The sequence below is a fragment of the Eleutherodactylus coqui genome, chromosome 13 (genome assembly GCF_035609145.1).
Source record: "Eleutherodactylus coqui strain aEleCoq1 chromosome 13, aEleCoq1.hap1, whole genome shotgun sequence".
Classification (NCBI taxonomy): Eukaryota; Metazoa; Chordata; class Amphibia; order Anura; family Eleutherodactylidae; genus Eleutherodactylus; species Eleutherodactylus coqui.
Window position 1 is genome coordinate 47,969,633 of NC_089849.1, and position 26,106 is coordinate 47,995,738.

General features: G+C 43.5%; 1 protein-coding gene across 1 annotated transcript in view; it reads left to right on the forward strand.

The window, feature by feature from the left end:
* The window catches only part of FBF1 (Fas binding factor 1), a 47,470-nt gene that overhangs the window by 9,664 nt on the left and 11,700 nt on the right, over positions 1–26,106 (forward strand). Inside the window, exons 7-25 of the mRNA XM_066587283.1 lie at positions 1,943–2,069; positions 5,381–5,464; positions 6,456–6,569; positions 6,822–6,960; positions 9,214–9,347; positions 9,429–9,531; positions 9,737–10,120; positions 11,076–11,165; positions 11,242–11,315; positions 11,464–11,507; positions 11,623–11,712; positions 11,801–11,901; positions 13,069–13,275; positions 13,364–13,471; positions 15,786–15,925; positions 21,217–21,335; positions 21,415–21,537; positions 22,832–23,017; positions 25,714–25,890. Of these exons, the coding sequence (XP_066443380.1) occupies positions 1,943–2,069; positions 5,381–5,464; positions 6,456–6,569; positions 6,822–6,960; positions 9,214–9,347; positions 9,429–9,531; positions 9,737–10,120; positions 11,076–11,165; positions 11,242–11,315; positions 11,464–11,507; positions 11,623–11,712; positions 11,801–11,901; positions 13,069–13,275; positions 13,364–13,471; positions 15,786–15,925; positions 21,217–21,335; positions 21,415–21,537; positions 22,832–23,017; positions 25,714–25,890 (2,544 nt within the window). The remainder of the gene's footprint in view (positions 1–1,942; positions 2,070–5,380; positions 5,465–6,455; positions 6,570–6,821; positions 6,961–9,213; positions 9,348–9,428; positions 9,532–9,736; positions 10,121–11,075; positions 11,166–11,241; positions 11,316–11,463; positions 11,508–11,622; positions 11,713–11,800; positions 11,902–13,068; positions 13,276–13,363; positions 13,472–15,785; positions 15,926–21,216; positions 21,336–21,414; positions 21,538–22,831; positions 23,018–25,713; positions 25,891–26,106) is intronic.

A 26,106-nucleotide genomic window follows, 5' to 3' on the forward strand; every position in this document is an offset into this window, starting at 1 on the left:
AACATGTCTCATTTAGTGCCCCCTGTGTTATAATAAGAAGAGGCGCAGTATTTATCTTTTTTCTGCCGCCATGATCCAGCCCTGCAGCCCCGCTGTGGTCGATGGTATTCGTTGTGACAAATGATGTCACCAGATGTCAGGTGACCACTGTAGCCAATCAGAGGCTGCAGCGTCTCGTTCCCAAACTCCTGGCATCATGATCCTCAGGAAGTGAGCGCTGATGAAGAAGAACGAGCAGTGATGCTGCAGCCTTTGATTGGTTGCAGTGGTCACCTGATTTCTGGTGACCTCACCTGTCATAACAAATGCTGGGGCAACGGCGGGGCTGCAGCACTAGATCGCCGCAGAGAACAGATTAGTACTGCTCCTCTTATTTTAGCACAGGAGGCACTGAAGGGGACATATTGTCCAGTAACCGGACAACTCCTTTAAGGCCTCATTCACATGGGTGTATTTTCTGTCTGTATTGGTGTATTCAGACTGGTTTTTTTTTATGCGCATGAAAAAAACTGGTGTAAAAATTTGGTGTAATCTTTTTTTCTGTGCTGTTTTTACGCAATTTTTACACCTCTTGGTGAATGTACTATTTTTATGATTGGTTTAATAAAGATTAACGCTTATTGAAGTAGTTTCTGGCTTCGTCTTTTTGCGATAACATACATGTATGATGATGTCACGTCTACAACTCGCGCCCTTTATGGCTTTATTCTTAAATTGTACAGACAGAGAACTGCCGGCTTTTCTGAGGAATAGAAAATGTATTTTGCAGCTTTATCCTCAAATGTGTGCATTAACAATGATTCATTTAGGAAATGGAACCCCTTGAGTCACTAAGCTGGAGGATTTTATAATGACTTTCACTATAGATGCAAAGCAAATGGAGCATATTTGTTAATGCAGGTATATTAGGTTATTGCTATAAAAGACAACTGTGCACAATATTTAACCCCTTCCCGCTGCAGCCCTTTTTGTTTTCTCATTTTCTTTTATTCCTCCCCACTTTCAAAAAAATAATTGTAACTTTTATTGATCCGGTTACTGAGCTGCATGAGGGCTTGTTATTTGCAAGATGACAAGTTGTATTTTTTATTGGTATTATTTAATGTACTATATAATGTGCTGAAAAACATAAACATATCTAAGTGGGAAGAAATGAGGGAAAAATATTTTTTTCTGCCAGTGTTCCCCATGCAGGATTAATAATGCGATATTTTAATAATCTTGACTTTTGCAGACTCGGTGAAAACAAATTTTTCTTTTTCTTATTTTTTGATGAGACAACTGGGAAAAGGGTTTTTCTTTTTTAATTGTTTACTTAAATAAAAAAAAAGTAAAAATTACTTTAAAAACTGTTTCTTTTCTTTTTTTTTTGCGATCATTTGATTGCTTGTACAGTGTAATGCAAAACTTTAGTATTGCATTATACCATGTTCTATCAGGCAATCATTCATGGCAGACATGGGGGCCTTCAGAAGACCCCAGGCTGCTATGACACATGAACAGCACCCTGAACCCCTGATGTTCATGCCAAAATAACATCTCAATGAGGTAGTCCTCACTTCCTGTACTGAGATAATGTACACTACAGCATTCCTTGCTTCTGAACTCATCTTCTGCTAACATTATATGTAGAACCTAAACTTGCGGCTTCCACCATTAATATGCGCTATAATCACCCCGTATAAAAAAGGTACCTTAAGTCATGCAGACTATCCAGTACTACAGCAGCAAACAACCACCTTATATCGCATCTCATTCAGATTGTACAGGAAGGTTAAAATCCATTCAACTGAATCTCCCATGTGTTACGTCTTGTACAATATGATCTGTAGATCTGGTGATTTTATATCCATGTGTGAGTTTTTTGCCATCATGTAATTTACTACATGGTCTACTTGTCTTTTGGTCAACGCTTACATGGAGTATCCTATTCTCTTTATAGGACTTGGATGATATGGATGCAGAATTGTTTGAATCTCGAAAGTCAAAATCTGCTCCTGCAAAGAATTCTAGTCAAGCCCTTAGCAGTAACCTGAAGAATCAAGACAAGACAATAGATGCTAAAAGAGGTAAGGCTTGTTTCTTTGATGAGGCCACCACGTTCACATGAGAGTTGGTGTTGCTGGCTCCTCACAACCTCTGCAAGCAGCTGATCTTGTTGCTATAGGGAGGGAAATGTAGTATTACGTGGCAGCCATTCAAATGAATGGCCGTCTATGTGACAAATGGATGGCTGAAGTTTGCAAGACGAGGAACTGCTATTAGAGGAATATCCAGAGAGCCATTCTCTAAAATGTTCATATGCCCTAATAGGGCATATCAGTAGTGGTTGTCTTCATGAAATAATCCCTTTTAAGAGCAATACCAATTAAACTGGCACTGTAGAATCTGAATAGTCTGAAGATATTTGTGCTACTGTCATGGGCGTAAATAAAGTTACATGGTTCCTGGGTAAAATTGTGGACCTGGACCCCAACTATCAGTATGTTGCTTGAATTTACGATCCCCATTGGCATTGGGAGAACACTACACAGATATCCAATGGAAATAAAAACGCGGATATAAAGGGGAAAAAAGAACATTTTATTTCTGGTTGTAGGATGGGGAGTTTTGAAGCTGAGTTGAACCAGAGGAAGGCAAAAACCTCCTTGAGGTATGAGCCAATTCTCCTCAATTTGGTAAAATTCCTTCCTGACCCCAAATATGGTGATCAGAACAAGTCCTGGGATTAAAGCCGAAATCTACACCCATCTGTGTGTATACTTGTGTCTATGTATGTGCTTGTGTCTACACTTGTGTCTAATCTTCATGTATGTGGTGTTTGCTACTTACCCGGCCGGTGCTGAGGTCTTGCTAGAAACCAGGAGTTCAGGGATAATAGTCAGTCTGGCTATTTTTCCTGAACTCGCCAGTTACCAATCAAGCACCGGCCGCTCCTGGGGGTGTAGAGGGTCTTCAGGAGAGAATGGTGTCTGGTGCCAGACGGAGGATGTCAAGGTTCAGGGTAGCATGATGGTCATACGCAGCATACAGATGGTTAAGAGAGGATGATATTGGTAAGCCGACCTCTTCTACAGCAGCCGAGTCGTGGGTTCAGGAGACAATTGTCGTGGGCCGAGCCTACAAGACATAAGAAAGAGCGTTAGTCTGTCTCCTTAATTGGATTTAGCATTTTTTAGAAATAAGAGATTGTGCCTACTGGGATCAGACTCCTTGTTTTAGGGTGGGTGATTCTGAACATTAATCGCCAGTCCAAAGGGCAGTCTTTTGATATGAACGATATGATCTCGTAGTACTTCAATCCATTTTTATCAAGACAATAAGGTTTCTGATGAGTTGTAGGTCCAACAGAAACGCGTTAAACCCTCTTGAACCTCCTCATTAATTTCGTCTTTGGCTCAACTATTTTGAGTCAGGGATTAATTCCAGAACTTCTATTTTTCTTTTATATAGTGTATCAATTGTGCTAGCTATCTTTTATCATGGTAACTATCTCTGCTTGGATTGGGGTGACTCGTTATTCAAGCTGAGTCAATCCACTAAATGGGCATTAATAGGAAATTGAAAACACCTGACTTATTCCTACATGAACTCTGGATACCGGCAGCTTTGCTTTCAGAATTGAGGCTGTATCCGCACAGGCTACAAAGCATTGCTACAATGTGAAGCCCATGGTTTCCAATGGGGTCTTTCACATGAGCGATGTTTCGTAGCGAGATTCTGTAGCCTGTGCAGATACAGCCTGAGGCCCTTTTCACATGGTCGTAGGTGTTCTTACATGCGCCCGCTAGCGCCGTAAAAACACGCGAACGGGCACACAAATCTAACGTTTGTGCGCCCGTTCAGAGAGCACGGGCCCCTGGCACATATACGCCGAGCCATGGCTGTTGTCTCCCCTTCCCTCCCCCTCGCCGGCTTACCTCCTCTTTCCTTCCCTCTGGCTGTTTGCAATGGGAGCCGAAGAGGAGGAGAGAAGAGGGAGGGAGTTTAGCAGTCACGCTCCAAAACTACCTACCTTCTCCAGCCGCTGTCATTGGCTCCCATAGGAGCCCATGCAGCGGCCAACGAATTCCGGCTGGAAAGATAGTTCCAGGACTATCTTTTCGGCCTGGCGTGAAAGTGCCTGGCGCTGTATTGGCCCGGCCGGGTGCTTTTACGTCGTGGGAATATGGCCATGTGACCTGATACATTGGAATCAAATGCATCAGATCGTAGCGTATATTGGCCAGCCATGAAAACGGCGGCCAATATACGCTTGTGTGAAAGAGCCCTAACCCTGATATATAGCATACAGCCACATTCTAGTCGGACACCTCTCTGGCATGGGGGTTAGAGACAATCCAGACAGGGTTTTTTTGCTTTGGGTTTTTCTCCTATTCCTTGGAGCTATATACTCCCATTTAGGTATCTCTTCTTTGGGAAGGTTGTGTAGGACAGGTTCTTCAACCTTGATGCTTATGTTATGTTTTGTCTCTTTTACTTGTTAGTTAGTCTGTAGCCCTTAAATTGATATCAATAAAGGTTAAATTTTAGGGTACTCTTCTGTGAATGGGCTGCATTCTTAAAGGAGCAATCCAAGGAAATTATTGTTACAGGTTCCTTCATTTGCAATTGATAATGAATTTACCGATCACTTTATGAACTTTCTGCTTCACTGTGGTTTGGCTGTTCTTCAACATGGCTGTTCTTCACCTGTGACTAGCTGGCTCCTACAGCATGTGCTCCTTGGACATGAAGTCATTTCGCTGTTTGTTCTTACTTATACTGCTGTTCTCACAGATATGAGCAGAGGAAATTACTTCTGGTCCACGCCGCAGGGGTTGTCCCAAGATATAAACTTATTCCCTACCCACAGTATAGTGGATAAATCTCTGGGGGTCAGGCCGCTGGGACCCTCACAAATTACTAGAACAGGTATCCCTTGTGCCCTCTTCCCCATGAATAGAGGGGTGACCGAGCTTGCCACTCAATTCATCTCCAAGAGACTGTGGAAGAGAAGTTGAGTACACCGATCGGCTATCTCCGACCATCGAATAGAGAAGAAAAGAGCACCAGCGTGTTTGGTCAACCATCTCTCCATTCATATGAAGAGCCACAGACACTTCTCCCTTACCTTATGGATAGGGAATAAATTTATATAATCCCCTTTAAAATAAAGACATTTACTGCCCACAAATGTCTCCATCATCTTAGTAAATGGGTTAATATAGCAGTAACCAAACCATTTGGAAGGCCCACCCAACAGTGTTGCATCAGACCCTCCAAGATGAGGAGCATTAAATGGTAGAAACTAAAGTTTCTGCAAGAAATAGTAAGTCATTATGACATCCATAGAAATGAACCTTGGACTCTTAAACGCTGTTCATTCTCTGCGTAACAGGGAGATCCGCACCTGAAAGCGAGAAGAAACTGCTGCCCACACCTGTTGGCCAAGCCCGACCTTACAAAAAGTTCTCTTTTGACGGTAAGTGAGAAGACGTATATAGAAATACAGAGCAGTATTGCCTTTATTTGACCTTTTCCTCTCTTCTAATGCTTATCAGAAGATACTCAGGACTTGGGAACAGCATTATATAATGCAGGTAATGAAATTGTGGCACAGGACACCCGCTCTCGTGATCTTGGGGGTCCCAGTGACTGGACCACCACGAGCGGATAGTTTATATCTTAAAGGGGTTGTCCCGAGGCAGCAAGTGGGTCTGTACACTTCTGTATGGCCATAATAATGCACTTTGTAATGTACATTGTGCATTAATTATGAGCCATACAGAAGTTATAAAAAGTTTTATACTTACCTGCTCCGTTGCTGGCGTCCTCGTCTCCATGGTGCCGACTAATTTTCGGCCTCCGATGGCCAAATTAGCCGCGCTTGCGCAGTCCGGGTCTTCTTCTTTTCTGAATGGGGCTCCGTGTAGCTCCGCCCCGTCACGTGCCGATTCCAGCCAATCAGGAGGCTGGAATCGGCAATGGACCGCACAGAAGCCCTGCGGTCCATGGAGACAGAGGATCCCGGCGGCCATCTTCAGCAGGTGAGTATGAAGACGCCGGACCGCCGGGATTCAGGTAGGCGCTGTGGGGGTTGTTTTTTTAACCCCTGCATCGGGGTTGTCTCGCGCCGAACGGGGGGGGGTTTAAAAAAAAAAAAAACCCGTTTCGGCGCGGGACAACCCCTTTAAGGTGACACGTTTAAAGGGGTAATCCCATCACGGCAAGTTCTCCCCTGTGCACAGGATAAGGGATAACTTGCTGATTGGTGCAAGTTTGACCACTGTGATCCCACCGATCCTGAGATTTCATCCCCAGTGAATCCCGAAGTATTGACAGCATTGTCCCCTATCTTGTAGATAAGATATAACTTGCTGAGCTACGACAAACCCTTTTAGGACTTTCTGCACTGAACTTTATTCAAGTATTTTTTGTGATTTTTATTCTTCTCTTTGATTCCTGGGGTAAAGATATAAATGATCCACTTGATGGCATCTTGTCTGATGAAGATAATGGAATTGCTAAGAAGTCAAACCCCCTGGGCTCCAAATCCATTCTGCAAGAGACCCCTGTGAAAAGCAATGGTAAGGCAAACCAGTAAAAAAAGAAGTTTTACACATTTCTGTATTGATAATGAATTGCTAATAACAAGATATGTAAACAATTGTTGCTGTATTGTAGTGTACTTCCCGTATGAATGTAGTTCTCAGGTGTAGGGTAACTGTAACTGAATCAGCAAACCCCTTTTAATATCTTTTCTGGGTTGAAGTTGCATTTTGTGTGTAGTGTGTTGTGTATATAATATTTTGTCATTTCTACCCTTTTATGATCTACAGAGGCAGCAGCCATCAGCCCCTCAAGACCTTCCCCGGCTTCTCACAGGAAAACCGATTTGAACTTTGAGGAGGATACTGATGACATTATGGATGCTCTTGGATTTGGAGACAATCTTGAAAGTCCTCAGAAAGAGAAAGGGTAAGAGGAAATCTAATTAGACTATGGTGAAATATATTTGCATGTTTTTATGGTGCAGTTATACCAAATGTTTGTCACCATCTTTTGACCTACATAACTTTTATTTTTCAGCTGATAGAGTTGCGTGCTTGCTCATTTTTTGGGATGTGACCTGTAATTTGTATTGATACCATTTAGGAGTGCATATGACTTTTTGATCACATTTTATTTTATTTTTTTCCTTGAAGACGCAGGTGACCAAAAAAGCACAGTTCACACATTGCGTATTTTTTTTATTGCGATATTTTAATTAATTGGACTTTATGGACTCAGCAAATACCAATTTTCATTTATTTTTTATTTTGTTTTTGGATGATATGACTGAGAAGTGTTTTTTTTATACTTCTAATATTTTTTGTTTTTATTAAATAAGTCTTTACTTTAATTATTTTCACTTTTTAGTACTCATAGGGGACTTGAACCTGCTATTGTTTGATTTCTCATGCAGTGTAATGCAATACTGTAGTATTGCATTACACTGTATTTTGAGCAGCATCTTATTGAGACATGCCAAAGACACCAGGGCTGGTTTTAGACAAAGTGAGACCCTAGGCAAAATTACAATTTGGGCCCTAAAACACTGAGATATTGCACCAATTTTTAATTTAAAAATGGCAGATAGAACAAGCACCACTGTGATTTCTGGAGATTGTGTAGGCATGCCATGATCTCTATGCTGTTTGAGTAGAACAGCATAGTAACAGTAGAACATAGTAGAACAGTAACTGCCATACTACACAAATGGCATTGACGCGCTATGCTACTGCTACTACAGTGATGTTGGCACTTGCTATATCGGTACAAAGATCACTATGTACTAATTCATAGAACAGGCTCTATTGCATTGAATGGTAGGAGCAGTATTAGCTGTCATGTAAATATTTTAGTAAAGACCTATGTTTCAGGCAGAACTGCTCACGTTCAAGTCTGCATCATTTTCAGACTGAAAGTCAGGGCAGTATGTGCGCCAAAGCCACAGTACACAACGTCCTGACGCTGCATGGCAAGCAGCCGTGAAGTCAAGGCACGGTATTGCAGAATACAGCATCTAGTCTAGAGCAGAGGATGTTGGTGGCGGAACCACATGTTTAGTGAAGTGGGCTCCTGTAGTAAGGGTGCTTTTAGACAGAATGCTGGACAGCTGAGCAGAAACCAAACTAACCCCATTATAGTCAGTGGGGTCAGTTCAGTGGTGTTCGGTTCCGTCGTAAGACAGCTCTGCTCAGTCAGAGGATTCCCCTTTCTTGCTTCCCCAATGCAGATGTGGAAGCAGCCTTACTACTCCTAGAAGTTTATGAACTTGGTGTTAATAAAGGGGGTGTCCCTGCACAGTCTGATAGCACTGATTAGACACACCCCAAAATGGTAACGCCCAGCTGGCAATTTATTCATAAATTTCTAGAAGAAATAACAGGAACGGCACAATGTAGAGCTGTAAGGGTAAGTTCACATATAGCAGATATCAAGTAGTGGAAAACTGTACTGCAGATGCTCACCAACACTTCTACCAAATAGTGTGGATTTAGATGTTAATTTTTTGCTGATCCGCTGTGGAAATCCATGACAGATCTGCACCAAAAATCCACAACATTTAGTGCGTAGATTTTGATGTGGATTCTCTTTGGATTTTTCCACTGTCGTATGTGAAGATACCCTCAGAAACTATGCTCATACTGCAGGGAAAATGAAGTGTTACACGGTGAGGTGAGTGGGAGCCCCCGCTACTGAGCAGATTTACGTGGTCATCGGACCACCATCTGTTATGTTCATTTCCTCAAATCCATAATATGGGCAAGGGGTATTTTCATGAGCTAGTCATATTAAGATTGCATTCACACGTAACAGAAATCCACAGCAAATCCACTCTTAGCCTCCGCATCAAAAATAGTGCAGATTTTTACATGAATTTTGGCATTTATGCAGATATACAACAACCCATTGGTAACTGTGCGGACGGGGGGGGGGGGGGGGGGGGCAGTCGTAACTATTTGTCCAGTTTATTCTTTGATCAATCCTATTAGCTGAGCCGTTTTGGTTAATAGAGAGCGGACCTGTTCCCATACCGTGCTACCCTTACATTAGATAGCATTTTCAGATGACCATTGTGCTTTTAAGTAAAATGTTGCTAAGGCTGTTCTGTCTTGTTACATTCTGCTATTTAAAATTCAGTTAGTTTTATAATCGGTAAGGTATTGGATATTTTTATTTTTCCAGCTCTGCACCACGACCCGCGCGTTCCAAATTAGATGAGCTATTAGGGAGAGGGACTTCTGCCAAACTGTTGGAGAGACCACTAACTGGGGCAAAGACAGAATTTAAACTGGATCCCAAGTACCAGAAAAAGCCAGGTGAGAGAAAAATGAGCTACATTGGGAGGTTGTGATATGTGGGTCATCTGAACATGCACAGTAATAAGGAACTTTTGACAGAAAAGGAGGATCTATTAGGAGAGGAAGACTTTGGTTTTGGCTCCTACCAACCCACTATGTCATTCAGCCCAGAAGGTCGAGCATCTCGGCGATCATCAGTCAGGTATTTTCTCTAAACATATGTTCATTTATTCATATTGTCTCCTTTAAAGGGCTTTAGGGGGAAGAAGCAACCTTTATTTCTGCCCAAAATAATAAAAGTATTAACCCTTCTTGTTGCCACTGTTCAGATACCTCTCGGCATCTTCTCCTTTTCTTTGTGTGTTTTTCACCACTGAATTTTTGTGTTTTTTTTTATCAATAACTAGATTTTCTGCAGAAAGTAATGGAGCCATGAACCCTGAAGCAAGATCTCGTTCAAGCACCCCCGTAGGCCGAAGTGAACCAAAGGGGGAGAAGGGTGGAGCTGATTGGTTAGGTCTCAAAGATGAAGATATCCCTGATTTAACTCCTTCGAGAGAACTTCCTCAACGCTCCTCTGTCACACCTAGCTCTGCAGGTCTACCACCTTCTGGAACTAAAACAGATGCTAAATTGACCCCCCAACCCAAAACCCCACAGATTGACACCATGACTGGGAAACAGGAAAATGATGACTGGTTGAGTTCTGCATTGTCTCGGAAGAAAGCTCAAAAACAGGAGGAACACAAAACCCAGAATAAGGATGTCGTAAAAGAGACTTCTGCACACAGGTCATTGAGACTGATCCATTGTTTGTATTTCTTAGCTTTATATATTAGTCCTGGATTCTGAATTACAAGCATTATAAATTGGATTTGGGAACGTGATCCGGGCAGGCTTGCGTCTTTGCATTGATCACTTTGTAATTTCTGTACATTATTTACTTGTGATAGTTAGGTAATTTAAAGCAGGTCTGTTATGAGAACATGCTGTCCTATATAATTATAGCTGGTGCATTGAGCTATTTTATCAGGCAGCTCAGTAAGTATTGTGCTGTTTGGTTAAAAGCCGATAAGATAGAATCCAGTGGACTCCTGGTTTTCTATTATAATTATGCATCCACTGCATTGATGAGCCTCTTTTCTAAAATCTCCAGGCTTCCACCGGCTCCCTCAGCAATGACTGAAACCCAGCGAGTATACGAGCAGATGCATCAGCAGCTCTGCAATAGTCACAACAGCTGACATGAACCAGACAGCAACCCGATTGAAGAGACTGCAGCCAATTAAAACAGCTCATGATTGGGGGTGCTGGGAGTCAGACCCCACATATCTGGTATTGATGACCTATCCCAAGGATAGGTCATCAGTATCTATAGGGTCATTTTCATGTGCAAATGAAAATGCGAGATAATTGTTACATCTAAATGCAAAGTCATCACTGGTTTGCTCATTTCTCACTGCGTGTAAACTCTCCCTGCTCAGGAACTAGCGGTGACGTCAGCACTTGTGCAGTCATTTAGCCAGCAGTCATGCCATGTAAATAAAATACAAGTTTCAGATAACTCGACAATTTGCGGATCTATGCCCTACCTACTGGCATCCCCACTGTGGCAAGTGATTGTACAGCAGGCCATTATGGTTCACTACTTATACTACTTTTACTGTGTCTGGAGCTCAGCCATGACTGATAGTGTCATGTATATAAACTCTTTGTATTGTAAACTTGTTTTACTTCTTTACACAGTGGTCCAGTAGTGTCTGTGAGTGCCGCCCAACCATCAGACCATGGCAAAACAAATCTGGAGACTACACCTGTCTCACTAGAGGTATCTGGGTAAGTATCATTGATTGCCAAACTTTCTTGTATTTACACTTTCTCCTGTTCATGAAATCTTATTCTTCTCTAACAGAACACCTTTACCCTGGGAAACTGGTGTAAAAGCAGCATCCTCCATCGCTCCTACACCTGCCAGACCTGTTCCAGGTACCATGCCTGTTTATGTGTTGTTTGTAGTCTTCCCGCTGTTCTGTGGAGTGTGGTGATGTTGGTAGTATCTTATGTCCTAGCGTTAATCCTTCATCTATTACATCCCCGTTCCTCCAGTTCATCTCTGACTTCTCTTCTTTTACAGCTCCTTCAGCAGTGCCTTCAGAAACTAATCGAGACAGAATTCAGGTTGGTTAACAATAATTGAGAGACATTGGGCCTTAACTCTTTGCAGTAGTACTTACGTAGGCCTCATCTTCATTTGGAAACCAGATCTTATTACTTCGTCATTTTTTTCTTGCAGCCAGCTGCTGTTCCATCTAAAATCCACCGAGATGAGAAGGACTCCCACAGCGTTGATTTACACAAGAAGTTACTGGATCTTGAGGCTCAGGTATGAGATTATAGAATATATAAACTTGGTGGTATATTTTAGGCTTACAGATTGCAAAAGAAAGTTTCATGGTTTGTGCACAATATAGGTCAGAAAACTTCAGCTGGAGCGTGAACAGCAAAACCTGTTACTGGAGACATTGCAGCAAAGACACAAAGAGGACCTTGATCTAATAGAGAATGCACACAGGTACCTGGAAATATATGTGGAGATGCTTGTTGTCAATCCATGTTAAGGTTAGTTGTACCTGGTGGTAACACTTAAATCAGACGGATCAGTCCTATTCTCATTTGCACAAGGAAATACTAGAAGCAGTGAGATGAAACTGAAAGTAGGAGACAGATTAGATATTAGAAAAAACCTATCTGACAGTAAGGGGGATCAATGAGTGGAACAGGTTGCCACGGGAGGTGGTGAGTTCTCCTTCAATGGAAGTGTTCAATGGAAGGTGCATTTAAAACTGACAGTTCTGAGCGATCATTTTGCATAGGTACTAATGGGCTAAATCAGTGATTTAGTATTTCATTGCATGTATTTAGAGAACAGCGTGTGGTCTGTTCTCTAAATACACCACTTTGGCTCTCCAGCGTGACAGCAGCTGTCAACAGCTGTTAAAGAATGTTATCAGCGCTTGCCGCGGAGGACTCAGCGTAAGGTCAAGCTTATCTTGTTGTCCCAGGGAACAAGGATTTCTAGCGGACCTGAAGTCAGCGACAGATGAAAAGTACATAGAAAGTGAATGATGGGCACACATTTAAACACAACAATTATCACTTAAAAGATGCCTTTTGAGCGAATTTTAAGCGATCATCGTTGTGTGTAAAAGGGCCTTTAGTGATCCTGCATTGAGCAGGGGGTGGAACCAGATGACTGTGGAGGTCCCTTCCAACTCTACCATTCTATTATTCTATGAAATCTACCATTTCTCATGACATTGGTACTTTTATTTTCCCACATAAGGGTGGTTATAAACACACATATTGTAACACATCTGTATTACAAACGTGTTGCAGGTAATATGCTATCAGTATTTTATTATTGTTGAACAGTGTTTGACTCTGTATTTGCTGTAATTGGTTATATTTTCTGCTGGGTAAATATGTATCTGAATTTGTTCAATAGAAAATAATACCAATGAATGCACATATGGAGGCAAAAACAGACAAATAATTCATGCTGCTTTTTAAAACCCGGTCGTGTGAATAGACGTATAGTTTTACATTAGTCCACAAAACATAGACCAAATGCTGAGTTAAAATGTGCTCAACTGAAAGCAGCCTAAAGATAAATACACCTGAATTCCAAGCGATGTTTTGTGGATGGTAATTTTTTCTCTTTTATGATTGGTTTTCATAGAAACCGTTTAAAGCTACTTGAAGACTCTGCCGGCCAGAGAGAAGAACGTCTACGACAGGAGAACCAGGAGCTTTCTGCACAATACATCTCCCGCTGCAAGAGCGCAGAGCAGGAGAAAGCAGAACTGCTGGCTCAGTATCACAAGAAGCTCACAGAGTTCCAACAGGAGAAGGACTTGGAAATAGAAAGGATCCGAGAACTTCAAAGGTGAGAAAACGTGAATAAACTAATACTGTCATGTACTTGCTGCAGGTCAACGTATTTCATACTCTTTCATCCGTTTTACATTCTTCAGGCTCTCTGTCCAGGACATGCACAAGGACCATGAAGAACAGCTGCAGCGGCTCAAGCGCCTGAAAGATCAGGAAATAGATGCAGTGACCAGTGCTTCATCACACACAAGGTTTGTCTCTTCTACATGAGTTACTGGATAAACTTGATTAATCAAATGTGGGTTAAAGATTTGATGGGTAAAGGTACCCTTAGGCTGCGTTGCCACGGGTCATATTCTAGGCAGAAATCTCAAAGTTTTGCCGCAGCATGAAACCGCAAGATTTCCCCCAGGGAAGCACAGCTTCAAAACCCGCGGCACTTAGCTACGGGTTTTGGAGTGGCTTTGCCGCATGCCTTTCTGTTGGATCCGGCTCTCCCATAAAGGAGAGCGAGGCTGCAGCAGAAAAGAAAAAAGAATTGACATGCTGCGTCCTGGAAATACGCGCTGGCTTTGCCGCGACGGATTCGCTGCCCTGTGTGGATGAGATTTTTGACAAATCTCGTCCATATGGCTGGCTAATCCCGGGATTAGCGGCCGCATGCGGATTTGCTGCAGCAAATATCTGCATGGAAATTCCCTGGCAAATCCACCCCGTGTGAACCTAGCCTCACCCAGGATGCCTGTCGAGTGGACACCCATGTATCCCTAAGGGTGGTTTGATTTGCGGATCTTCCGTGCAGATTTCACAAATCAAATCCGCCCGTGGACATTGGACCTAAGATAGCGTCAGCCGAAAAACTGTCCTACCCAATTTCCTCATAAACGTGCACACTTACAGGGAGAATACAGCCTCCTGAAATATACTGCAGAGTTGATCTGGGACTGCTAAGATGTAAATGCATGATTACCAAGACTACAGCAACATTGCTGCTTCCTGATCTGTATACATGGCGCTCATAGAACAGTGTGCATACAGTGATCAGGAAGTCAGAACAGTAAAAAAATGTCTTTGCCTGCCGTATAGGAAATCCGGCTGTCCATGCAGTTGTCACCCCTGCAGGGGGACATTAAGACATCTCTGCAGAGTCAGATGCGAAACGGCCAGAAGTTATAAGACGTTTTATGGTCCACAAGTGATTAAATCACTGGTCTCCTGTTGTTGAACATACATATTCTTCTATAAAGTGCAGTTGAGATTGCTGCTTAAGCTGAGCGTAGAAAATGACCAGGCAGCATCTGATGTGTGCAACAGAATCTAGTTTTCTTTATTACTCCATCCAAAAATGACTGCTTAAGGCCTCCTGCCCACAGCCGTGTCGGACTCCGCCAGCGGAATATTGCAGCAGAGTCCGACACTGCGCCCCACAAAGACCCCATACTCGCCTCTCTGGATCTGCCGTCCGGCAAGCCTGTGCGCATGCGCAGTGCAGCGCATGACACGCCGGCGGTGACGCGTAATTATGTGATACTTCCGCTGTGCTCACAACTGAAGTATCGCGTGACAGACTGCTTCCATTGACTACAATGGAAACCAGACGCGTGTTTTTCCGCAGCAATTAGAACATGCCGCAATTTCTTTAACGCTGCGGAATTACGTGGTAGAATTCCGCAGCGTGAACATTGAAAGGCTGAAAGCCATTAGGTTCAATAGAACCTAATAGCTGCGGGATAACGCTGCAGATTTCCGCCGCATGAAATGCGGCAGAAATCCGTCCGTGGGTGTTAGTCCTCACTTAAAGGGGTTGTTTGAGTTTTTTTGTTAAAACCCAGTTCCCCATGAATTAAAGTAACTAACCAGCATATACTGCCCACTCCTTGCTGTATCTCATGCTGTCGCTCCGCGTGTCCCTTCTAATGTCCTGTTTACAGGCTGCAGTACCACCTGTTTACAGGATATCACAGGCTACTGCTGCCAACGACTGTGACATCCTGTAAGCAGGCCGAATTACAGCCTGTAATTTGTACAACGGGAGCAGAGGACCGAGAAACATTGCGGTACACCGCAGGGAGAGGTGAGTATATGCCGGTTAGTTATGTTACTGCAATGAGGATTAGGTTCTGACATAAAATAACAACTCGGGCAATCCCTTTTGATTTTGCTTCACTTTTAACCCTTTCCAATCCACTGTCTGATGTTTAAAGACATTCTGATTGAAGGCTGTACAGCTCCGATGTCGGAAGACGTCCAGCAGGGTATTCTTACTGTATATTACTGGCCGCTCACTTGTCGGGGGCCTCTCCAGCATGTCCCATACCGCAGTACTGGCTCTAGCCAGCATATGGCACCATTGTATAATGGCAGAAAGAGAAAACCCCCTAGTAAACCCTGAATCCAAAATTGGATTGCAAAGGGTTAATACTTTTCTTAGAAGCCTATAATAATAATTTCTACGGCCATGGAAATACATACAACATATCTTATGACATCTAGCCTTTCTCTGTGATCTTGATTTTTTTTCTACGTTATTAGCATTTTTTTTATTTTCTTCTTTATATTTCTCAGGTCATTAAATGGAATTATTGAGCAGATGGAGTCTTTCTCTCACAAACTCAGTGATCTGTCCGTGAGAGTGGAGAGCACCCAAATAAACACATCGCAGGAGTTAGAACTTGGAGCACGACAGAGAGAAGGGCAGCTGAGAGGTACGGCAACAGGTTACGCACATCTGGTTCTAAACAAGATTTTAGCATGTGGCCACGTTAAGAAATTTTCTATGCCATTGAAGACAGTTATTAAAAATAACACTCCTTCAGTAACAATATTTTATGAGAAAACCCTTCAAGTACAACCAGGTATCTTACACCTCTGAGCTAGGTTCCATTCATGCCTCACAGTAGGAAATACATCTTGTTAACCCCAATACAGGAATAAATCCTTAGCTAACAACTTGAGTTGAGCGAACATACTCTGCCGAGCTTGATGCTCGTTCGAGTATTAGCGTACTCGATGGTGCTCGTTACTCGAACGAGCATCAAATCATGTTCGACGCCGCCCCAGCTTTTGGCTCCTCCCTGTTGTGACGTGCCTGTTTTGGCCCCTCCCCGCCACGACGCAGCGCGTGTCATTAGCAATTTTTTTGTCTGGTAGGCAGGGGAGAGAGAGAGTAAGTAGGGCGTAGAGCTCTTGAATTTTACGAAAAGCTTGACTCGAATAACGCGGACCCTAGCATTTGGGTGCTCGCTCATCCCTATTAACAACCAATTTCCTGCAATCTCATACAAGTTGCCCTGCATCCAGACCTGTTTTAAATTGGCAGCAAGTTCATTAGTTTCACTGCTCTTAGGCCTGGCTTATATTGATAAAGTAACTGGACCCAGTTAATGGGGTCAGTACTTGACTTAGCCACGTTATTGGAATTCGAGAAGCTGGAAGGTCGTATCTATGAATTGCCCGCCACTTGGGCCATTCTGAACAGACTGTTGGTAGGTGTTGGGACCAGTGGATACATGAGGGCACCTACACAAGGCAACTGGGTTCCGGACGCCCTCCACAGACCACCAATAGAGAGGATCGTCTGATCATTCGACAAGCACAGGCAGCTCCAACTATTTCATTGGACAGGTGGCACCATTGTTACAGGTTCCTTTTGTCTATTGGAATCCTCTCCAGGCTCCTGCCTGAAGGACATTTGGTCTCATGGAGCACATTACTTTTACTGCCTTTGACACCCACCCACTGTCTCCTCCATTTGCAGTGGTGTTGTGAACATTTCTGAGCTTGTAATTGGCAGTGTTTGGCAATCAGTAAGGACTTATGTTTAAAGTTATAAATTCATATGTGTTTTATATATAAAAGTACATTTGTCTACAGTTATATAGAGAGATATCATACATGCATGCATACATATAGAGAGAGATACATGCAAATCAATAGAAAGAACTAATCATCATCTAATTTACTAGACGGACTAATATATGCAGCATGTATATATTCCTAAATAAAGTCCAACTTCTACTTGATCATTTTTCATCCATCCCTCCCTGGAGAGGGGGGCGAGGGGTCCGCTTCAGTTCACTCTTGTGTAGGAGACCGTTAATTGGGCTTTCTTCAAGAGGACTTCTAAAATGACCTTGCATTCCTGGTAAGTGAGCCAGAGCACCTGGACACATATTAAGCAAGATGCAGAGAAAAATGGAAAAAGAAACAGAATACAGCAAAGGACAAAATGGAGTCAAACACAAAAACAAGATTTTAGTACCGTAAAATCTCTTTCTCGTCCTGTTCATTGGGGGCACAGCAAGACCTTGGGTATAGCTTCTGCCACTAGGAGGTGACACTAAGCAGAAACGTGCAAGTCCTCCTACTATCAACAAAAGGCAGCTCTCCAGGGATCAAAGTGAGAAGAAACTAGGAGGCGGTTTCGGTGCCGAATAAAATGGTGAGAAGATAGGATATGACTCGCCTGGTGTGATTGGACCACCTCTATAAAAAGGATAGTCCGACACGCCTCCAGTCCTAGTAGGCAATGATAATTATCAGGATTTCACTAGGTTCATCAGCCCTGGTCCACCAGACATGCAGCCATAATACGGAGAGCATCAATGGGGATTCCGAATAGATAAATCGGAATACAAGCAGAAAATGGACAGTAGTCAGACTAAAAAATGCCAGCGCTCCAGGGGATAAACCAAGTAGATGAAATAAGAGTGAAGGACTTACTTTACAGTGGTGTCTCAGATGAAAGCACCCCTAAATCCATGAAAGCAGTCAAATCCCACATATGATTTCCGCCTCTTGGGGGGAATCCAGCAAGGCAGTTGACTTAAGTATAATCTTATTTATTAAATAAAAGAAGAGAACAAGCCAGGGTAGGAAGCCAAAAAAATATATAAACAATGTTGAAAATTGGGCAATGCGTTTCACTGTTGACATGAACACCTTTTTCAAGTCCTTCACTTTTATTTCATCTAATTTGTTAATCCCCTGTAGCACTTTTTTTTTTTTTTTTAGTCTGACTACTGTCCAACTCCTCCTACTAGCTATACCCCTCCTCCAAGCACCAAGCTAGCTCAGTTTGTATCCAAGCAGTTGGAGCATTCAAGTAGGATACGACAACAATAGTTAATAAATAACAATGCTCAAGAACTATAACTCATTCTACCACCTCGTGCGACTGCACCAAGGCAACTCCAAACAAGAGGAGTATATGTTACAGTCCTAATACCAGACTGGGTGGGTGCTGTGTCCCCCAATGAACAGGACAAGAAAGAGATTTTACGATAAGTACAAAAATCTTGTTTTCTCGTCTGTATCATTGGGGGACACAGCAAGACCTTGGGACATTCCAGAGCAGTACCCAAGGGGGCAGGAAAATCTAAAAAGCCACATGTGTAAAGAAGCATAATGAGCTCTTTAACTGCGACTAGCGTTACTGGCTGCCTAGACATCCAGTATGCTCAAAGACAGAGTATAAAGTGGCGCAAGTAACAGTCCCATCCCCCACTGGTAGAGCGCTTCCGACGAAGAGCTTTGTTCAAGGCAGCCATTGTCCAAGTAACATGTGTTGTAACACGGCCTGAAGATATGAAGTTCCTGGCACGATGAGCCTGTACTGCCGCAAAGTGAAGTCGGTGCAAGGAGCCACCTCGGAAACCCAAGGACATAGCTTGGGTTGTTAGGAGTACCCGTAGAGAGTGAGGGTGACTAAAGAATGCCACTTGAGAGACGTAATCTTGCGAAGTTAGACAGAGCCCACTTGTGACCGGTATGTCCTTTGTGACGAGCTGCTATCGATAAAGGTGGAAACCGAAGTCTTCATGGAAATGGATCCTGACACCACATGCAGTTAGGAAATACACCACGGGTCGTATAACTACCTTCTCCTGATGACAAAACGACCAAGGAAAACTCTGCTCGATAGAGCTGCCAGCTTGGAAGGTAGGCTGGTAGAGAGAAACAATTAAAATGCCATATTCCCCGCGAAGTCGAGCTGGATGTGACCTCAGGCTTTGAAAATAATTTGTCTGTAACACATCCAGTATGAATAAGTGTCGAGAAAAAAACAGGAAAGGGATGAGGTGGCACCAGTGGGCAGCGTAGCTGAAGATTCAGAGAGCTGGGGAGCCCACTGCCAAAATAAAACGTGTGTACGATGAACCTGTAGTGTACCACAAACGCAAGGCTTTCCCTCCCATGCAGTACCTTTCCAGCCGTCGACCTAGTTGAACAGCAGGTTCCACAGAATTCCAGACTGTAATTACCGCTTTACAGTCCCGCCTTGAAGGAAGCTGAATGATTCCAGATGCCAAAAAAGACCCGTTGCGTTCCACAACCGTGTCTGGCCGGAGTCCCCTGTTGACTAGTACTGGAAAGCCTGCGGGGAGAGGCTCTCGCTTACTTGGGTCAACCGCCTTTTAAGAAGTCATATATCCAGCTGACTACCGCCAGAATGTGGGGTACCTACAACACTGGAATTGATGTCTGGCCCAAGGCAACATAGTTAGAGCGCGGCCAGCCTTGATGCTGCGCATCCCGAAAACCCCCATACGCAACGTCTGTTGTCTTGATAGCTTTAGCGTAAGGAACTTGAGCCCAGAGATTCTTCTGCCAATTCCAGCCAGACAGGCTGTAGTAAGCGACAGTACCATTGTTGAAGGTTTAGAAGGAAGCATTCCAGGCAAATGCGTGGTAGCTACCCTGAAGGCCGTTGATTGAAGAGGCCTGTCTCCTGCAGATACTAAGCTAAAACTGAGTAGCTTGGTGCTTGCAAGAAAGGTATAGCTAGTAGGAGGAGTTAACACTTTTCTGCTTAGTGTCGCATCCTAGTGGCAGAAGCTATACCCAAGGTCTTGCTGTGTCCCCAAATGATACAGACAAGACATGGAGGAAGAAATGCAGACTAAGATAAAGGACAAGATAGAGCATAGGAGACATTATGGTTTTTCTCACTGTCTCAATCCTGCCTTTGCTGTGGAGCGATACACTGCTTCCAATGCTGGTGTGATGGACTGCAGGGCCTTCACATACAACAGTTCGTTACCCATAATAGTGACGCGAGGGACAATGACAGCTCAGGAATATGGTCAGGACATCCTGCAACCACATCTGTTGATTCTCATAGCGGCTTTCAGTAAGATAATGCTCAGCTGCACATACAAGGGAATCACAGGAATGCCTCCACAACATTGCCAAACTTCTGTGGCTGCCTGGTCACCAGATTTATCGCTAATAGAACATGCATGGGACGATTTGGGATCCCAACTTCGACAGCCTACGGGTTTGCACAATCTAGAGGCTCAATTAAAGCAAATGTGGAGCAATATGCTGCAAAATACCATACGTAACCTCAATTTCCGCTCGCATCACATCTTGCATCCAAGCTAAAAGCGTCCCAACCGGGTACTAGAGCCTCCATGCCCACCCGTATCACATCTTGTATACAAGCTAGAGGAGGTACAACAGGGTACTAGAGCCACGATGCCCGCCTGTATCACATCTTGTATACAAGCTAGAGGAGGTACAACAGGGTACTAGAGCTTCCATGCCCACCCGTATCACATCTTGTATACAAGCTAGAGGAGGTACAACAGGGTACTAGAGCCACGATGCCCGCCTGTATCACATCTTGTATCCAAGCTAGAGGTGGTACTACAGGGTACTAGAGCCTCCTGTCAAGTGTTTTCCACAATAGATTCTCCTTTTGCTCTGTTATTATAATGACTTATCAACTTTACAATCACACTTAGAAAGTTTCATTCGATTCCGACAACTCCTTCTAGAGGAGGGATTGTTTTTTTGACAATGAGTGTAAATGAAAATGATTGTTCAGTCTCATGGATTCGGATGACCGCTGCTTGTAAATAACCAACAGCCAGTGTTGATTCTCACTCATTACAGGCATCTGCCCATGTAAAAAGACCCTTATTTGTTAAATCATGCCTAGCTAGAAGCCCATAGATAAATTACCCCCCTTTTTTTCTCCCCTTCTTTCCAGCACTTCAGGAACGTTTGACACGACAGCAGAAAGATATGGAGGAAGAGAGGAACAATCTGCGGGTGATCATAACTAATATGGAGACTCGGCTGGGTGAGCAGAGTCGTCTTCTGGAACAGGTAATGTATCCCGTTGATTACTGTTTTCATTGTTTATTGTTATACTGTACTTGTTGTTAACTACACTTCATCATGGCAGGAACGTTGGAGAGTGTCTGCTGAACAGGCAAAGGTGCAGTCACTACAGCGCTCCCTCGAAGAGGAAAAGAGAATCACGACCCAGCAGATAGCAATGGAGAGAGAGGAATTAGAAAGGGCAAAGGTAAGAGCTCATCATCTATAAATCTTGAGAAACATTGTATTATTTTACAATGTACCTCCTGTGATCTGCTTAAAGGGATTCTGTTACCAAGTTTAAGTTGCCCGCACCTCAGGCGGCATAAATCCAAGACTGTTATGTATAGCGCCCCCATGGATGTTTTATTCTGAAACACACTGGCTTTTCAGAATAAACATGTTTTGAGATTTGATTCAAAGCTGAACTCCGATTCTCGGGGTGGGGCACAGTGGCTTCTCCCTGCCCACAGCATGTGGAGTGACAGCTCTCTTCGTGGTAATGTATAGGGAGAGTCACTCTGCATGTTGTGGGTGGGGAGAGGCCCCAGCGATTTGGTGCTCAGCTCTGAGTCAGACTTCATAGTGCAGTGTTTCAGAATAAAACATACGTGGGGGGCGCAGTATATACCTGTCCCAGGATAGGTCATCATTAGTATTTGCTTGGAAAACTCCTTAAGGATAAATCTAGTTAGTTCTTATACAGGGTCACACATTTTCTTGGTGATATACTTTGTTTTAGGATTGCTTTAAATCAGCAAGGATCCATTTATAGTGCTGCCTTGGGTTAAGAGTTTAATTCGTTCCGTGACGGAGCTCTTAACCCCAAACACTCGTAAGGCCTCAGTCATACAGGCGTTTTGATGCACGAATTTTTGAACGCATCAGTTATGCGTTTAAAAATTTGTGTGACCGAAGTGGGCGTCACAGCTAGCAGCGTTTATCCGCTCAAAAAGAGTGCTGCCTGCTATCCCCTGCAGCGGCTGTGACAGCTGCAGCAGGGGATTCCTTGGATATGAAACCCCTGGATGCTGTCACATCCAAGGGTTTCACCTGTGGTCAGTAGGGCCGGCAGCAGCTGCCAGGGCTCAGCCGCGTTCAGCCGGCTCTTCTCCTGCACTGCTCTGATTAGTATTCAGCAGGCGGGGATTTATCCCCGCCTGCTGAAAGGGCTGCCTCTGATTGGCTGAGCACTTTGACCAAGTAGAGGCAGCTCTCAGCTATTGAATGACAGCTGAGAGCTGCCTCTGATTGGTCAAAGTGCTCAGCCAATTAGAGGCAGCACTCACCCATTCATTAATTCATGAATGGGTGACTGCTGCCTCTGATTGGCTGAGCTCCGGGACCAATCAGAGGCAGCTCTCATCTGTCATTTCATAGCTGACAGCTGCCTCTGATTGGTCAAAGATGAATTTTCCATGCAACTTTGGGAGGTTTCACCGTTTATCCTGTGAACTCTCATCTTTCCTAAACTAATTTTGTTAACTTCACTTCTTTTGTAGAGTTCTCTGCTGGCTGAACATCAGTCAGTCATGACCCGCTGTGAAGAAGAGCGGAAGAAACTTGCTGCTGAGTGGTCCGAATTTCACACGCAGCAAAAACTGAGCAAGGACCGAGCAGAGAAAGATGTCAGCCGAGCAATAATGGTAGAGTCCCAGAGAGAAAGCACCATTATCAGTCTGGCTAAGGTATCTACTTAGTTCTGTAATTCATTTTCTTCCCTGTGATTTCTTGAACTGCTATCAATTTACTACCATTACATCTGAACCGGACGCCAAAAACACCTTGTTGAGATCCAACGTAATAGTTGTCCAAAATAACAGATATACAAGTTATTAGAAATCATGAAGAACAAAGGTAGTAGTAATGAACTAAACAATGGTGAAAGAGAAATCTCACCCTACCATACTAATGCTGGAAAACCCTGACGAAAAGCGGGGCAATCGCCCTGACAAGGGTGGCCCCATATCTGGAACACGGGGCCTACCTAGTCTATCCCTAGATGGAAAAAGAGGGTGCCAATTGACAGATGTAAATAGCAAAAGTCACAAGAGTACTAGGAAGCAAGTGTTGCACCAAGTAATAAGTAAGAACACCAGGGACTTATCTGACTGTGAGACGACACCAGGAGGATGTGGATCAAACCATAGCTCCACCATGCAAAGAAATAAATGTGCCCTCTGAGAGGCGGGGCTAGAATTTATATACCACACTAAAGGTTGATTGGCCGGCTGGGGAAACAGTTCTCCACCGACCAATCAAATCCCTCACAGTAGAAGACGTTAACACATCAGCGCTGAATGATAGGGCGCATGCACCATTACTGCTGTCATATGGGCCAGGCTGACGTGATATCAGCCCGGAGCTGCTTCCATGTTGCAGCCGCCGCCGCTCTATGACAACTACAGTCCCCATACTGAGAGCAGACCTTAGGAGGTTTACAATTTTTTTAAAGGAGAAATGTCATGGGAGCTTAAATGACTATTTTAATGGTATATGTGCCACCCATCGCTTAACACAGTTCAAGATCTTGGGCAAAACGATTAGTGTGTTCAGTCCATGTTGTTTGGTGTCAGTCATTTGCGATCAGTGCACACTTGTGTGCAGATATGCTTAAAGGGGTTGTCCACTTCTTACCAATGGTTGACCTATCCTTAGAATAGGTCATTAAATGCTGGACATATCTTTGTCACCCTGGACCCCATTGATCAGCTGTTTGTCGGCCCGCTGTCAGAGTGTATGGAGTCAGAAGCTGGCCCAGGTTGGTATTGCAGTCACTGTTTCCATTCAATTGATGACCTAGTTAGAGATCAGTAGTAGTGGGCAACCCATTAAAGAGGTTGAATGGGACTGGAAAAAGGATTTATTGTTCTTGTAGAGTCTACCTCATTCTTGTAGACTTAAGCTCCATTTACACGCAACGATTATCACTTAAAAGCCATCATTTGAGCAATAATCGTTGTGTGTAAATGATCCCATCTTTCACTCTTAGGCTGAACGATGATTTTTAGATGAGCATAAAATGCATCATTCAACCAGAGAGCTTATAGCGGGGACTGCATGCTATGTTGTTCACAGAGAGCGCTGATTACATTGTATTCAGCTTTCAGCCCCACGGCAAAACAAAGAAGCTGTATGCAGAGAACAGACCACCTGCTGTTTTCTGCATACAGCGCCCGGAGGCTTATATACATGCAAATGAAGGTAATAAGCTGCTAATAGGCAAAATGATCACTCAAACTGTCATTCTCCCTATCTTTTGAACGAATTTTGAGCGATCATTTTTGCGTGTAAATGGACCTTGAGTCTGGTTTCGCAATTCCACCCCATTGAGATGAATCAGGCTCATTTGCAATATCATATGCAGTCTATGGACAAGACTCCTACAATCACTTCAAGTAAAGGACCCATATATGACTGATGTAAGATTTCCAGCGTTTACATAGGCACCTTGAATTTTTTGCAGGTTCTAACATATCAAACTGATATAAAACAAAAACTCTTAGTATAACTTCTTTTGATATTAATAGAAAAAACTTTTACAAAACTTATCATTATGGTGAAAAAACCTAAAAGAAGCTACCTTCACCTTACCGAGTTCTCAGTTTTGATTTTGCTGGTGCCCAGTCTGACGCAGCTTTTTACTTCTGGCTGCAACGGCGATGACGTTCTGACACAGGGATATGTGACATCACTGACCGAAATGAAGCGGTGATTGGCTGCAGCGGTCACATGTCTCTGGTTTGTGACTTAATTAATAGTTTGCTGCAGTGGGGACTGGCATTGGTGGAACGAGAGTGGCGGACGACCGTGTGAGATGAATATGGCTTCTTTTCTGATTTTCCATGACAGTGAGCAGCTTTGCAAAACAATATTTTCCCAAAAAATAATGAAAATAAGTTTGGTTTGGGGGTTACATTATTGCTTTCAAGGGGTTTTCAAGGAGCAAAACTTTTGGTGACCTTTCCTCAGGATACGTCACCAATAGCAGATCGGAAGGAGTCCGCACACTCTGAGTTCTGTTGATCAACTGGTGAAAAGCTGGAACTGTCAAAACAATGTCTATAGTACAGTGGCCTAGTTTGGTATTGAAGCTTCCTCCTATTCACTTCAGTAGGAGAAAGCTGCAGTGCCAAAGCGGGCCACAGAGGTATGGCCAAATTCCTAACAGTTTTGGCTGTCCATAGCAGCTTCTCATCAGGTGATCGACAGGGGTTCCGAGTCGCAGTCTCCCACCAATCTGCTACTGGTGACTTATCCTGAGCATAGGTCACCAATGGTTTTGTTCCTGCAGAAGCCATTTAAGTATCTGGTTGATCTCACTACATTCTATAACTGCATTGCCTCTTCTGTTTGTGCTTCTTATCTACTGTGTCTTCTCTAGGAACAGGCCGAGCTGAAGGTGCAGTTCAGTGAGCTGCGGAACAAAGAGCAGCAGTTGGCATTGGACAAGGAGGCTTTAGAAAAAGAGAGGCAAGAGCTGAGGCTTGAGAAAGAACGGGTCAATGCCTCTGCCCACCGTGTCCGGCAACGGGCAGAGGAAGTGGAGAGTATGAGCAAGGTAATGTTCCTCCATAATCCGCACTGGAAAAACTTTCGATGACAAAAGCTGTAAATATAACACCTATTTGAAATTCCACTTGCATCTCTGCTCTTATTTTTATGACTTTCATATTCTGTTTCTCAGACACGATCTGTCACAATTTTGTGTTTGGCATTTTCATCCAACAATAAGTTTAAGGAAAAATATAGCAAAAACAAACCTAAAAACCATGAA